We start from the raw sequence: 14567 nt of genomic DNA, 5'->3' as shown, positions 1-14567 counted from the left end.
AGGTGAGTTTTTTGGGGCTATTTAGATGGGTTTGGAGGCTATTTAGGTTGGTCTTGGGGGGCTATTGAGGTGGTTTTTGGGGACCATTGAGGCGGTTTTGGGGGCTGTTTAAGCGGTTTTATAGGGCTATTTCACTGGGGCTATTTCAGTGGGTTTGAGCTACTGAAGTGGGGATTTTTGGCTGTTTAAGTGGGGATTTTTTTTTGGTAGTTGGGGGGGGGGGTTGTTTCCTTATTTACGTGTTTTGGGGGACTCTCGAAGCGGGGTATTTCTTCGCTATTCCGGTATTTCGGTGATTTTTAGATGATTTTCCAGTCCGCTCCGAGCTCTCCCTTACCCCTGAACAACCGCGGGGAGGGGGGGGCGGAGCGCGCACACAGCGCATGCGCAACCCCCGCCCCGCCTTCCCCGCGCCGCGCACGCGCCGCGCGCCAAAAGTTGCTGACTCACGCAGTGCGCACGCGCCCGCGCCGCGGGCCAATGGGGCGGCGCGACGTTGCGCGGTCGCCGCCCCGCCGGCAGGGGGCGCTGTGCGCGCCGCGGCCCCCCCCGGCCCAGCGCAGCCCAAGATGGCGGCGGGCGGCGCGGGGGCCGCGGCCGGGCCCGGCTGGGACGTGGCCGTGCGGCCGCTGCTCTCCGCGTCCTACTCGGCTTTCGATATGAAGGAGCTGCCGCAGCTGCTCGCCTCGGTCATCGAGAGGTGAGGGACCGCGGGCGGGGGTTGCCGCCCCTCGGTGTCGCTCGCTCAGGGGGAGCGCTGGGGGTGCCACTGCGGGAGCGGCTGAGGCGGGGCCCGGCTGGGTGTGAGGTGCCCGGTGCCCGGCTCGGTGCCCGGCTCGGTGCCCGGCAGGGCAAGCGGCGGGGCTGCGGCTGGCCGGGAAAAGCCCCGAGCTCCGTTCGCGGCTCCTGCCGCTGTCCCGGGGCCGGAGCTCTCGGAGGTGCCCTCGGGGCCCATAACGGGCTGAGGGTGCTCGGCCGGCCGCAGCACCTCGGACAGGCGCCCGCCGAGAGGCTTCGGGACTGTTCTTGTGGTTTTGCTTTTGTCCAGGCGTGTCACGGTCTGGCCGCTTGGGCCGTGGGAAGTGTTGTCTCACCGGGCTCTGCGGGGACCAGACTTCTCTCTCAGTCTTTACCACTGCAGTGCTTCTCCTATTTTAAGTCGAAATAAAGCAGAACCAAATCAATTCTGCCTTGTTTTAACCACTCAGGTTGGAGTCAGAGCGTACCCACCGCAGCTGCTTAATTCAACTTACAGCTTGTTTTATGATCTAAAACACGAGACGTGAATGCCACAGCATCATGGTCAGTTACAGGAATTTGCTATTCCAGGAAAAACAGAGGGTCTTGCAGAGTATATCATTTACAGAGATATAACCCCGGCCACAATAAATTGTTAGGAAACATAAAATAAACAGCGCACTGAGGAAGAGGATGAAATAAAACCCAGTGGTGTTTTGTTTAATGTAGAAGGGCTGAGTGTGCAGTGGATGTTTGAGACTCAAAGAGTTAATTTGAGGAGTTCTGTGCCTGCACACACAGAGCAGTTGTTCCATTGGGAGCTGTGCAGGTATTGATGGGTTTGGGCAGCTCCTTGGCCAGTGTTTGCTTTAGGAACCATTCCAGTGGCACTTTTCCCCAGCTAAAGTTCATTAGTGGAGTGTTTCACCAAAAGATCCCAGGGAGACTCAGGTGGACCCACTCGAGTTCTGGCAGAGGGCTGTTTCCTCCTTTAGAGGCGATGTTGGTTCTGTTTTCCACTTGAGACAGAGGTTTGTTGCCTTCAGGCAGCTCTGCCTGAGGTTGGAGTTGTGTGCCTGATGTTCTGGCAGGATTTGGGATCTTGCAGGATGGTGGTTTTTGTTTTGTGCCTTGGTGTGGTGTGCTGAATGACAAAGGAATAAATACAACTTGTTGGTGTCTGGAGCTGTGCTTTTCTGTGCTGAACAAGAATCTATCTTTAGATTTCTCGCAGAAAATAATTTATGTGTTCAAGTTATTTTTAGAAGGCAGTTGTTAAGCCCTTGATGGTGTCAGCCAACCCCAAAGTAGCTGCATTTCCCCTTAAATAAACTTGGTGCCATGACAGTGAAATCACCAGTATTATTCTTTTCAAAACAAATCAATAATCCCCTTTTTTTTAACTACTCTGGTATTTCATTTATAAGTTTAAGCATCATCAGGCTATTGGTATTGCTCTGTTAGCAGGTGTCTTCAAGAACTGACAGAAATTAGGCCCTTATTTGACTTAAATGATGGAAATGCTGACTTGGAAAGGTGTTGATGATCACTTGCCTGCTGCCTTCCACTTTGCACTATCATGACATCCACAGTGTTTTTTAATAGAACTCAAACCTCCCATTGCCCAATCCCTATCTCGTGCTGGATTCTGCACCTCTGTGTTCTTCATACCCTGTGGGCACTGTGTGTGGTGCACAGCTTGACCTGTGCAGTAATTTAGGAGCTGTCAGCCTCTCCTCTACTCTGTTATTCCCAAATTGTTCTAATTTGTTCTCCTAACAATACTTAGGTACATCTACTGCTGCTGGCTTGGAGTTGGGCCTGAGAAGTAGGTGAGCAAAATGAGTGTCTGAAAAGGAGAGAGCACAGACTGCTTTGCATGTTCAGTCTCTGGGCTCGTTCCTCACCAGAGCAGCTCTGGCAGGAGAGGGTGAGGTGAGGCCTGAGGTGTTTTAACTCGATCATGTGATGCTGTTGAATATTTTCCAGTAAAGCCTCTCTCTTAATTTTCTATTTCAGCTTTTTAGGCAGGCTAAATAAAACCTCAGACCTAGGGAATCAGGCTACAAAGCTGACGGGTATTTCTGCTCGTTTTTGTGGAGAAATGATTGTGTTCCAGAGTTGTTTCTCTTTTAGCTGCACCTCCTGTTACAGCTGGAAACGATGGCTTAGGGTGGAAAAAGGGAAGGTGACTGGGCTTTATTCAGGTCAGCAGGGAATGGTGAAATCATGCTTGGAGCTGGGTACAGACTGTGCCATGGGCTGCTGCCCTCCAGAGATAACCTCTGTTCCAGAGGTGGGGAAGCCTGGCTTGGAGAGGCAACTAATAATTGTTCTTCTTGCTCATTCACATCACTGCGTGAAAATGTGAATAAAAGTAAACTGATCATTTATGAGGCAGGTAGGCACATCCCTTAGTGTTGTCACAGGAAAAACGAGAGGTAGAAGGAGGTGTGGAGGCAGAGCAGTTTGTGTTCTGTGTGTCTGTGCAGGTGGGATGTGGTGGGACACCTTTTAAGTGGTCACCTCTGCCATAAACCGTCCTTGCTGAGGCCAGAGTGTAGCTGAGAAGCCTCAGGGGCTCTGCCTTACCTGCCCAAATCCCTCCCCAGCTGCTCACAGGCGCTGTTGTGCTCTGGTTCTGCTTTGATTTGCAGACTTGCACAGGCTCCAGTTGCCTCGGTGTCGTGACGGGAAGGGAATGCCTGTGCTCCAGGCCTGGCAAATCCTGCCAGCGTTAGCAGAACACACAGTCCAGGCTCTCTGGGCAGCTGAGTTTAGAACAACTTAAAGGTTAATGAGCCTCTGGCAGGGAGTGTGGCTGGTGGAGCCTGACCTGTTGATGCTGTGGAGGAGAAACACTGGCAGCACAATATTTCCTTACATTTCCTGTGATGTTGGTGCCGTGATCCGGCTGCTGCTGGAGAACTCAGTCCTGGGGACACAAGGGTCGTGTTCCCAGAGCTGTCCCCTTGTCACTGGACACTTTGGGGTGGTGGGTGGTGCTGCTGGGTCTGGCTGACCTCTGTCCCCTTCTCCATTGCAGTGAATCTGAGATCCTGCACCACGACAAGCAGTACGAGCCTTTCTACTCCTCATTTGTTGCACTTTCCACACACTACATCACTACTGTGTGTGGTCTCAGTAAGTGTTCCTTTGCTTCTCTTGCTCCTGTGCAATGACTGGATGCAGTCAAAGCAAATCAGAGCTGTTGATTTTTGTGTTTGTTTTTTGCCTTCTTGCTGAATCAGACTTTGCTGGCTTTTGTACCATGAAATGTCAGCTCTGATGGAAAAGGAAGCTTGTTGATGGGAGTATTTGGCCACCAACTACTGGACAGCGTTGCCTTTTTGTCTGTTTATTCATTGACCTGATTGAATTTTTGGTCAAATGTTTAAATCAGTGTTCAGGATTTTTAGATTATCCTTCAGCAGTTAGAACACTGCCATCCCTTGAAATGTCCAAGGTCAGGTTGGACAGGGCTTGGAGCCACCTGATCTAGTGGAATGTGTGTGAGATTAATGGGATTTAAGGTCCCTTCCAACCCAAACCATTCAGGGCTTTTGTAGTTACATTACTGTGTTGGAGTTAATGATCAAAACATTGTGACTCAAAATATTTTCTGTTATTTTGGCTGACAATTTAGCAATTTCAACAATAAATGGGCTTTGTGAACTTGTTTCATGTTCTTCAGCACTTCTGTCAGCATTAAATAATGTTGCTGGGGAAACTGCTTTATCTGTCTGAATTCCTGCCTGGCAGAAGGAATTATCCTGACTTTGCTGACATTTCTTGGGTTACATTGTAATGAGACTGAGTTTATATTGCATTTATGTAAGGTGGGAGAGACAGAGCGTGTACCCACACTGCAGGGCATCCTGCTTTATTGACAGCATTGGGAGTTTATTAGACTGGACTGTTTTAAAACTCACTCTGAGTACAATGATCTGCTTTTTTCAGTACCCAGAAACCAGTTGCAGTCAGTGGCAGCTGCTTGTAAAGTCCTGATTGAATTCTCCCTGCTGCGGCTTGAGAACCCAGACGAAGCATGTGCTGTTTCACAGGTGAGCACAGGTTTGGACCTCCTGGGCCAGCCTCAGTGTGAGAATGGTCTTTGGGCTCTAATTCTGAAATAATCTGCTCTAATGCTGAATGCATAAAGCAAAATTAATGAAGCTCTCAGAATATTTAAGGTGTACACTTTGGTAGACTCTGATTTCTGCTGGATCTTCCCTCTGCGTTCTGTGCTTGGAATCAAAGCTTGCTCACAAACTAAAGATGAATTGAGGCCTTGGTTAATTCAGATCCAGTTTCTGGCTTGGTTTTGTGCAACAACCTGGATCACAGCTATCTGTTGAGTTTTTAAGGATATTTCTTGCCTGCTTGTATTTCTGTCTTGAGGGAAAGCTTAAATAAATGTGACAGAAGGAAGGCCTGTGAGGATTGTTCCTGTAAGTAGTGTGTCCCAGCAGAGAGAGCTTTTCCAGGTGTTTTGCACAGGAAGCAGTGTCAGTGACCTGGATAACCTGCAGTCTAGGATGTGTCTTGATCCTTGGGGGAGATCAGAGTGGCTCAGAGCTGTTGCAGTGGCCTCACTAGCTGAAGTTGCATTACTCTTAATCCATCAGCTTAGAGTAAACGATATGGAAGAGGGATTGGAATGGAGAGCATTGAAATGGTACTTGATGTCTCTGTTTTCTGTAGAAACACCTCATTCTGCTGATCAAGGGGCTGTGCACGGGCTGCAGCCGCCTGGACCGGACGGAAATCATCACCTTCACAGCGATGATGAAATCAGCCAAGCTGCCTCAGACTGTCAAAACCCTCTCTGATGGTAGGGAGGGGGCTTGAGCTGCGTGTGTTTGACTGCAGCACTGGAGTCAGGCACAGAAAAGCTGAGGTTTGCTCTCTGAAATGGGGGTTTGTTGTTTTCCCTGCAGTTGAGGACCAGAAGGAATTGGCCTCCCCAGTGAGCCCAGAGCTGAGACAGAAGGAAGTGCAGATGAACTTCCTCAACCAATTGACATCAGTCTTTAACCCCAGAGTCTCGTCATCACCATCAATCACAACAGAGACACAGGTAAAAAACCTCTAAAACAGAAACAGTCTGAATTTCAACATTATTAACCCAGTGCAGGGAAGGACAGAGTGGTGCTTCTTGACACAGGTGTGAAGAGAACCTTTCTCAATTACATAAATGCTGCTTTTGTGGGATAAACAGCAACCAACCAAATACTGTTTGTGCTGTATTGGCAATTCTGGATTTGTTTCCTCATGGAATGCAATGCTCAGTGATATCCATGGCTGTTTGGAGTTGTGCTGCTGGTACACCTTGCTTCTGTGTAGAGGCTTAGAGAAATTCTGTGTGTTTTTAGTGCCTCCATAATAAATTCAGTGTGTGTGCTTGCTTTAGGTGGAAGGAGAGGGCGAGGATCAAGCTGCCACAGATCAAACATCTGCAACAAAGACCAAGAGCATATTCATTGCTCAGAATGTGGCCAGCCTGCAAGAACTTGGTGAGAATCAGCTTCTCTAGCTTGGATAACCTGCTAAAATGTCTCTCCAGTGTTACATCTCACAGCTCTGAGGGGGAAGAAACTCTCTGACCTAAAGGGTTCCCTGGTGATTGCCAAGGCGGGTTGTGCTGGAATGGAGTTTTCATTGCAGGGATGAGCTCAGTGAATTTGTGTTTGGCGGGGTAAATGAGGTGGGCAGTATGAAATACCTTATGGAGTGGATTGTTGAGTAGATGTGGGTTAGAATGACAGGATTGTTAGGGTTGGAAGAAACCTTTGGGATCATCAAGTCCCACCAGCTGGACCTGTAACATGGACGCAGAGCTTTGTGACATTTACAAGCGTGGTGTGCAAACTTCAGCAGCTGGGGTTACAAGTCACTCTTTATCCTATTGCCTCATCTCTGATGGCATTTTCTCACCGCCAAGAGCAATTAAGTTAATTACCGAGGACCGTTAGGGCTGAGCCCTGCTGCTGTGGTTGGCAGGTGGCTCCGAGAAGCTTCTCCGCGTGTGCCTGAACCTGCCGTACTTCCTGCGCTACATCAACCGCTTCCAGGACGCCGTGTCCGCCAACTCCTTCTTCATCATGCCGGCCACGGTGGCCGACGCCACGGCCGTGCGCAACGGGTCAGTGCCACCCCTCGCTTGGGACATCTCCCCGTGCCTGGGGGAGGTCACTGTGCTGCCAGGGCAGCGCTCTCCGGGCTGTCCTCACCGCGTGTCCCCGCCCGCAGGTTCCACTCGCTGGTCATCGATGTCACCATGGCTCTGGATACTCTGTCCCTGCCTGTCCTGGAGCCCCTGACGCCCACACGTCTCCAGGACGTGACTGTGCTCGCTCTCAGCTGTCTCTATGCAGGTGAGTGGATCTCCAGCAGTTTTTTGTGAGTTTTTGGTGATTTTTTACCGGTGTGTTGGAGGCTCACAAGTGGGTTTTTGAAGCTCTGCAGCACGGTGTGGTGATGGGGTTAATATTGAAGTCGGTGCTGATACTGCCACTATTCCTGTCTAAGTATCTAAGAAAAAGACTGACTCAACGTTTTCTTAACAGCCTGTAATTTCTGCTCTTTCTTTTTATAGTCAGAGCATAATGTATTTTTACTTCAGGTTTCGGCTTAATTTGTTAGAGCCCCCAATCAGCCTTGTTTCCCAGGAGTGTTTTAAGCACACCAAAATCCTGAGTGTTTAATTGCTATGGGGGAGACTTTAAGGAGATGTGGCACTCAGAGTCTGAAAATTATCCTAAAAATGGTATGGAATTACATGGTAAAACATTACCTCCTCTAACTGCTCCCATGTGTTTCTGTAGGGTGAAACTTCACTCTTTTGAGGGTACTAAAGATTTTTTTTTACTCTTTCACTGTAACACTGAGCATTCCCTGCTCCATCAAGTTGATGGACACGTTCGATACTGCTTTTCTTAATGTTAAATTAAGAAAATTAAATTAAATGCTAAACAGGAACATTTTGTCCCCAAACTGGCTCTTCCTAAGAATGTCCCCTGCACTTGTTTTCCCTGAGGTGTGAGCGTGGCCACCTGCATGGCCATCCTGCACGTGGGCAGCACCCAACAGGTACGAACAGGATCAACAAGCTCCAAAGAAGAGGATTATGAAAACGATGCTGCTACTATTGTACAGAAATGTGTAAGTATTAAACGACAGAGTGTTCATTGTTGTCCTCCTCAGCAAGCAAAGAAAAGCACAGAATTTGTGTTTATTTGCATTGAAATGCACAGCTATGATTTTGGGACACTGCCATTGCTGGTGGAGGAGTTAAAGGGGTGGCTAATTGTAGACAATTGCATTTGGAGTTTTTATTTTTGTCGTTGTCTGGTGGGGTGCCTGACCACGGTTTTGGCTTCATTTGCAGCTTGAAATCTATGAAATGATTGGACAAGCCATCAGCAACTCACGCCGTGCAGGGGGTGAGGTAAGATTTCCATCTCAGCAGGATTTTTCACCCTTCTTGCGCTGCTGTACTTTGGACATTCGGATTGACGGTGTTTTGTCTTTTTTTGGTGCTTTTTTCTCCCCCCTTCCCCATGGCTTTTGGCACGATAGCATTATCAGAACTTCCAGCTGCTCGGGGCTTGGTGTTTGCTGAACAGCCTCTTCCTCATCTTGAACCTCAGCCCCACGGCCTTGGCTGATAAGGGGAAGGAGAAGGATCCCTTGGCTGCTCTTCGCGTCAGAGACATCATTGCTCGCACTAAGGAGGGCGTGGGGTCTCCCAAGCTGGGACCTGGCAAAGGGTACGTGACACCCCTGCAGGGAGCATTGTCCAGGGCTCTAACCAGCCCCAGCAGGCAGCTGCTGCAGGGGCTTGGTGCTCTCGTGGAATTTTATCTCTATTTGCAATTTGGAAAGAAGTTTTTGTCTCCAGTTTAGCTAAGCAGTCACTTTATTTAATGTTTATTATTTTTTCCCCTCCTTTAATGTTTATTATTTTTTCCCCTCCCTGAAATGATGTTCTGTCCTTTCTGTTTCTGCAGGCATCAGGGGTTTGGGGTGCTGTCAGTGGTGCTGGCAAATCATGCCATCAAATTGCTGTCATCTCTTTTCCAAGATCTGCAAGTGGAGGCGTTGCACAAGGTGCGTCTTGTCCTGAGACATTCTGCCTTCTCCACTGATGCACACCTAAAATTCTCCTACCAATTTCCCTTTCTTTGAACTCAGTGTGAAATTGTGTCCTGCAGGGCTGGGAGAGCGACGGCCCCCCAGCAGTGCTGGATATCATGGCTCAGAGCACGTCCATCCAGCGCATCCAGCGGCTCATCGACTCTGTGCCCCTCACTAATCTGCTGCTCACCCTGCTCTCCACCTCCTACAGAAAGGTGGGTGTTGCAGTCTGGAATACAGAGTTTATGCCCTTGTTTCTTAGTTATAAGATCTAGAAAAACATTGAGTTTCATATAATATGAAATTCACGAGCGTGTTTTCATGGTGAAACATGAAAACAAATGTTAAAGTTAGATAGAAAAAGCTAAAAGTGTAAGTGTATAGATTAGAAAGTATTTTTAAATCACTGGGTGAAAAAGTAAGTTTAGAGAGTAAAAGACAAGGTGGAGGATTTAGGGTGTTGTCTCTTGTCCCTTCTTCTTTCTTCTTCATGTTCTTTTCCTAGAGGTTTTTGGGTAATCGTAAGAGATTGGATAGAAAATGTCACAGTGCAGCACAGAGGTGATGGCTCATTGGGTCATTAAGAAAAATAATATACGTGTCTACTGTTAATTGGGTAAATTGGTTAATTTGGTACTGTTAATTGGGTAAAAATAGGTATAAAGATAAAAGAACTGCGTAGTTCAGGGCCATTTTGTGCATCAGACACAAAGTGAGCCACAAGGCCTTGTTTGTACCATCAGAAGAAAGAAATGTACCAGATTGCAAAGATTAACCTTGTAACCAGCCTGGAGAGACATGTCAAGTTTTGTGATCACCTGTTAATAAACACGAAAAACAAGATTGTAAGGAGCTCCGGAGTTTTCTTCCAATCATAAGGACTGAGATAAGTGGGACTCCCCACCAGGGAGGATCCCAGAAGAATTCAGCCCAAAGGAGGCTGAGAGACTAGAGAAAAGTTATTTCCACAGTGAATTGAGCCCAAAGGAGGCAAGGAGAGAGAAATTACAGTGGGGACTGGCACACAGCTGGAGAACTCCTGGAGCTGAGCCACTCCAGACTGGCATCACTCAATAAACCGGGGCTGTGCTGAGAACATACAGTTCTCCTTTGACAAGGCGTCAGCCCTTTCTCTTTCCTCTTTTCAGAGATGTAAATTTGACAAATTTGTGCTAATGGGAATGCACTTTTTTTGTAAGTTCAGTGGTATTTGTGATTTTAGTGGGCAGATGAAAAGGCTGCATTGGTAACAGATGATTTTATATTAGAAGTGTTATTTCAAGTGCTGCTTACAAGCTTGGCCTAAATTGTTCTATTTTTAACCATCCTGTATAATTTTTAGTCCAACTTAAGCCTTGAAAAACCATTAATAAACTATTCAACACAAATTTCCTAGAAGAAAACAAAAAGGCACGAAGAAGTTAATCTTCCTTTCAAATCATTACCTTTCACAATCCTAAAATTCTGCTGTCCAGGCCTGTGTCCTGCAGCGCCAGAGGAAGGGCTCCATGAGCAGCGATGCCAGTGCCTCCACAGACTCCAACACTTACTACGAGGATGACTTCAGCAGCACTGAGGAGGACAGCAGCCAAGGTAATGCAGTTTGCAGCAGCTCTGGGTTTTACACTGCTTAGCACATTTAATAGAAAGCTAGTTACTGTGTTGTTGCCTTCTCAGACTGTGACTTGTAGCACTGAAAATACTGAGCAGTTTTAAGGTCTGTGCGGCGCTCTTGTGTGTAAACTGAAGCCTGAGTGGCTGGGATTTGACAGTATTTACTTAAGAGGAGAGTGGAAATGGTTTCCTTGTGTAAATTCCTGCTGGACCTCTGTGAAAGGCCTTGTGATTTGGACAGAAGGAAGGTGGACACCTTAAGGCTGCTCACTGAAATTCTGTTTTAGGCCTTACTCAGGCTAAAGGTACTACTCAGGGTAGTTTTATGAGGTTTTTGCTTGTAACAGCATGGGTTTGTTGTTCCTGCCCTGTTAGATGACGACAGTGAGCCAATCCTGGGGCAGTGGTTTGAAGAGACAATCTCTCCCAGCAAAGAGAAAGTGGCCCCACCACCACCCCCTCCACCCCCTCCTTTGGAGAGCTCGCCGAGGGTGAAGAGCCCCAACAAGCAGAGTGCTGGGGAGAACGGGAACATCCTGGCCAGCCGCAAGGACCCCGAGCTGGTACGGCCGGAGCTCGGCCCCGGGGGGCTGTGGGGGCTCGGGGCGGGCACTGCTGCTGCTCCTGCCAGGGACAGACAGACAGACAGACAGCTGGCAGCCTCCCTGGGAAGTGGCAGGTGGCTGTGGCACGCTGCTCGGGGGAATCAGTGTCCTGGCTGTGGAGAAGGATGTTCTCCCTCCTCTGCTGTCAGATGGAGTGTCTCAGGATTTGTTGCTGCCGGGGAAGCAGAGGCTGGAGATTTTATCTGTTTGGGTTACAGAGGGACAGGGAAAACGGGGGCAGAGCTGCAAGTGACGTGGCTTGCTGATAGAATGCTTTTAGCTCCAGCTCCGTTGGGTAAAGACAAAAATAAATACTGCTGTGGAGAAGTTGGAGGCCTCCAACCTTCTCGGGGAGTTGTGGCATCGGTTCTGGTCCAGACCTGGAGCTGGGTTGCCAAGAGTGCACCTTCCCTCCACTGCAGGGCGGGGAAGGTTTAAAGGACTCGATTTATTTTGCCGGTGGTTTCATTTTTGTTTAATCTTGTCCCTCTGCTTTTGTTGCTTCTATAGTGTGTTTCTCTTTTCTTTTCAGTTTTTGAGCCTAGCTTCAAACATTTTGAACTTTATCACTTCTTCTATGCTGAACTCCAGGAATAATTTCATCCGCAACTACCTGAGCGTGTCCCTGTCGGAGCAGCACATGGCCACGCTGGCGAGCATCATCAAGGAGGTGGACAAGGATGGCCTGAAGGGTGAGTGAGCAAACCTCTCTGGTAGAGCTGTACAGCTGAGAGGGGTCTCTTTTTGTGAGTTTTTTTGTCCAAGTTTTAAATAGTGGAGAGCAAAGGTAGTAAGAGGCTCTCGATCCCTGTCGTACAGGCACATCAGATGAGGAGTTTGCTGCTGCTCTGTATCACTTCAACCATTCCCTGGTGACCTCAGACCTTCAGTCCCCTGCCCTGCAGGTGAGCTGGGATTGAGTGCATAAATGAAATGAGGAGGTGTTGCTGTCTGTTCATGTCTGTGTGTGGGTTCCCTACACCTTGAGTGGTGTGTTGCTTGTTCCCATTTGGCCCCGAGTAAATTCTCCAAAAAGAAGTTGTGATATTTTGAGTCCTGTGATTTGAGTGACCTTCCGAGTCCATCCAGCACAAAACATCCTGCACAGTGAACTTAACATCCAGAGTTCAGAATAATCCACTGGACTTTGAAGGTGATGAAAGCTGAGAAGGAAATGAATTTATGTATTTTGTCTTGGAGAGTTGCCTCTACCCATGAGTTTATCAAGAGACATTCCTACAGATTTGCTCTGCTGTCAGGACTGATGCCAGAAGGCCTTGGAATTTCTCAGGAGAGAATCAAATTAATCCTTTTCCTTTCATGTCCTGACTTTGTAGCCTCTGGGTTTCTTAGCTGGGTCATGGGCTGACCTGACTTAACCCTGTCATGGAGGTTACAAACCTGCTTCACCCATCACTGAATTCAACCCCTGTGCTTTGTGGGCTGTTTTCTACTCTATTTAAAACACTCTGTTGTCTGTTAATTTTTAAAAGACTTTTCATCAATCTGCCTTTTTCCTACATTTGAAAGGAAGCAAACACTGCAGTGATCAGTTAAAGGGTTCTTCTTGCAGATTCACAGATACTGAACACAGTAGCCCAGTCTCTCCTGCTCTGATATGAATGAGAAAAACTCATTAATGCCATTTTTTTCTGTGTTGGTGTTGGGGCTTTGTTGTGTTTAGGTGGCAAAGTGACATCACTGAGTGTCCCTCAGTAGCTCTGCCCTGTATCTGAGACAGGAGAGGCTCTGCTGTGTGAGCCCTGCTGTTTATTGTCATCTCTATGCTCAGATCACACTTTTAATTAATTAAAGCATCACACAGGACTTGCCTCTCTCCAACAAGCCCTTGTTTTGTTCCAGAACACACTTCTCCAGCAGCTGGGAGTTGCTCCATTTTCTGAAGGTCCGTGGCCTCTTTACATCCACCCTCAAAGTTTGTCGGTGCTGTCCCGACTCCTCCTGATCTGGCAGCATAAAGCCACTGCCCAGGGAGATCCTGATGTTCCAGAATGCCTTAAAGTCTGGGAAAGGTGAGATCATTTTATGTCAAGCTGTAAATCAGTCATCTCTGACCTCTCTCATTTCCTGTCAAGTGGAGATTCTCTGTCCCCAGCATTCCGAGTGTTTGTGTGTGTGTTCCCTGAGCTGGGATCCGTGTGCTGCTGGGAGGAGCAGAGGGTCAGTCTGCTGAGCTGGGGAATCCTTCACCCCCAGAGCCCAGAAATGAGACCTGCAGCCAGGATTTACAGGGGAGGAGGCTGAATTGCAGCAAGGCTGGCTGTAAAAAGGGAAAGAGAATCTCATATTTCAGCAGGTTACTGGTGGATCCTGTTAGGATGGTGAGGAGATTGTTCCTCTCTGCCCATTACCTGGCTTTCATTGATAGGGTTTAGGTGGTTTAAAGTTCTAATGAACAGCCTTTCTTCCCAGGGAACAGTTTTGAATCACCTCTTCTCCATCTGAACGATTGTTCCTGTTTTCCACTAAATACATTTGCCACTGATTTAGTTTCTGTAGCTTTTACTGCTCACACAGTCTCATGCTAATACGTGAACATTTGTGAAAGTGCCAGTATTAGAACAGTAAGCAGAAAAAGACAATTACTTGTAGTTCAAGAGGTTTTAAAGAGGAAAACAAAACTTGACAAACTTCCTCTCCTCTTGACAGGTTTGTGGGCACCCTGAAGCAAAACGCCTTGCAGGGGACTCTCCCCAGCGACACAGAAGATCTGAATGTGGAGCATCTCCAGCTGCTGCTGCTCATTTTCCACAATTTCTCGGAGAGAGGGCGCAGATCCATCATGATGCTGTGCATCCAGACCATTGTGGAGCTGACAGCAAACATGGAGACCCAGCAGAGTTCTGTGCCTCTTGTGGTGGCACGGCTGCTCCTGGTGTTTGACTACCTGCTCCACCAGTACTCCAAGGCTCCCGTGTACCTGTTTGAGCAGGTGAGATTTTGACATCTGGATGTTTAATCGGTCACCCAGCAGGAATCTGTAATGGGCAATCATTTCAGGTGTTCTTTCCATGACCCTCATGAGTAAATGTGTTTTGATGTTGTTGCCAAACTTGGGAGTTCCAAGGAATGATTAATTATCGTGGCTGGTTCCTTGCAGCAGGTTCAGTTGGAGTGTGAATTCCTGGTGTGACTGATGTCTCAATAAATCCCAGTGAGGACAGGATGATTGTCCCACCTTATCTTTAAAATCTTGAGTATTTGGCTGTTTATTTCACAAATCCCAGTTTCACTGGCACTGTCCTCATTGATGGGATGAGATGGTGCCTGGCTTTTCCAGCTTTGGGAAGCTTGGCCATGGATTTAAACTGCTGAGTCCAGAATAAAAACCATCAGGGAGGGTCCCAGAAGAGTGGAATGTTGTGCTTTGAGTAGGATTGTTTCTCTTTCTCTGTGGGGTGGTGTTTTCCCCCCAGCCCTCAGTGAGAAGGATGCCATGGGTGGGATTTT

General features: G+C 48.0%; 1 protein-coding gene across 6 annotated transcripts in view; it reads left to right on the top strand.

Moving 5' to 3' along the window:
- Nucleotides 1-526: 526 nt before the first annotated feature.
- Nucleotides 527-14567, top strand: part of UBR4 (ubiquitin protein ligase E3 component n-recognin 4) — an 85594-nt gene continuing 71553 nt past the window's right edge. For all 6 annotated transcript variants that reach the window (XM_086860412.1, XM_086860411.1, XM_086860410.1 and 3 more), the window contains exons 1-19: nt 527-700; nt 3785-3882; nt 4699-4802; nt 5443-5572; nt 5679-5818; nt 6152-6254; nt 6742-6883; nt 6991-7115; nt 7778-7902; nt 8129-8188; nt 8320-8510; nt 8751-8850; nt 8955-9092; nt 10353-10470; nt 10867-11054; nt 11629-11788; nt 11916-12001; nt 12960-13129; nt 13767-14049. In XM_086860412.1, coding sequence (XP_086716538.1) covers nt 570-700; nt 3785-3882; nt 4699-4802; nt 5443-5572; nt 5679-5818; nt 6152-6254; nt 6742-6883; nt 6991-7115; nt 7778-7902; nt 8129-8188; nt 8320-8510; nt 8751-8850; nt 8955-9092; nt 10353-10470; nt 10867-11054; nt 11629-11788; nt 11916-12001; nt 12960-13129; nt 13767-14049 — 2592 coding nt within the window. In that variant the 5' untranslated portion in view covers nt 527-569. The remainder of the gene's footprint in view (nt 701-3784; nt 3883-4698; nt 4803-5442; nt 5573-5678; nt 5819-6151; nt 6255-6741; nt 6884-6990; nt 7116-7777; nt 7903-8128; nt 8189-8319; nt 8511-8750; nt 8851-8954; nt 9093-10352; nt 10471-10866; nt 11055-11628; nt 11789-11915; nt 12002-12959; nt 13130-13766; nt 14050-14567) is intronic.

This window comes from Cyanistes caeruleus, chromosome 22 (genome assembly GCF_971803275.1).
Source record: "Cyanistes caeruleus chromosome 22, bCyaCae1.hap1.1, whole genome shotgun sequence".
Lineage (NCBI taxonomy): Eukaryota > Metazoa > Chordata > Aves > Passeriformes > Paridae > Cyanistes > Cyanistes caeruleus.
The sequence above is the reverse complement of the archived record's forward strand: the minus strand, read 5'-3'. Positions and strand labels throughout refer to the sequence as shown.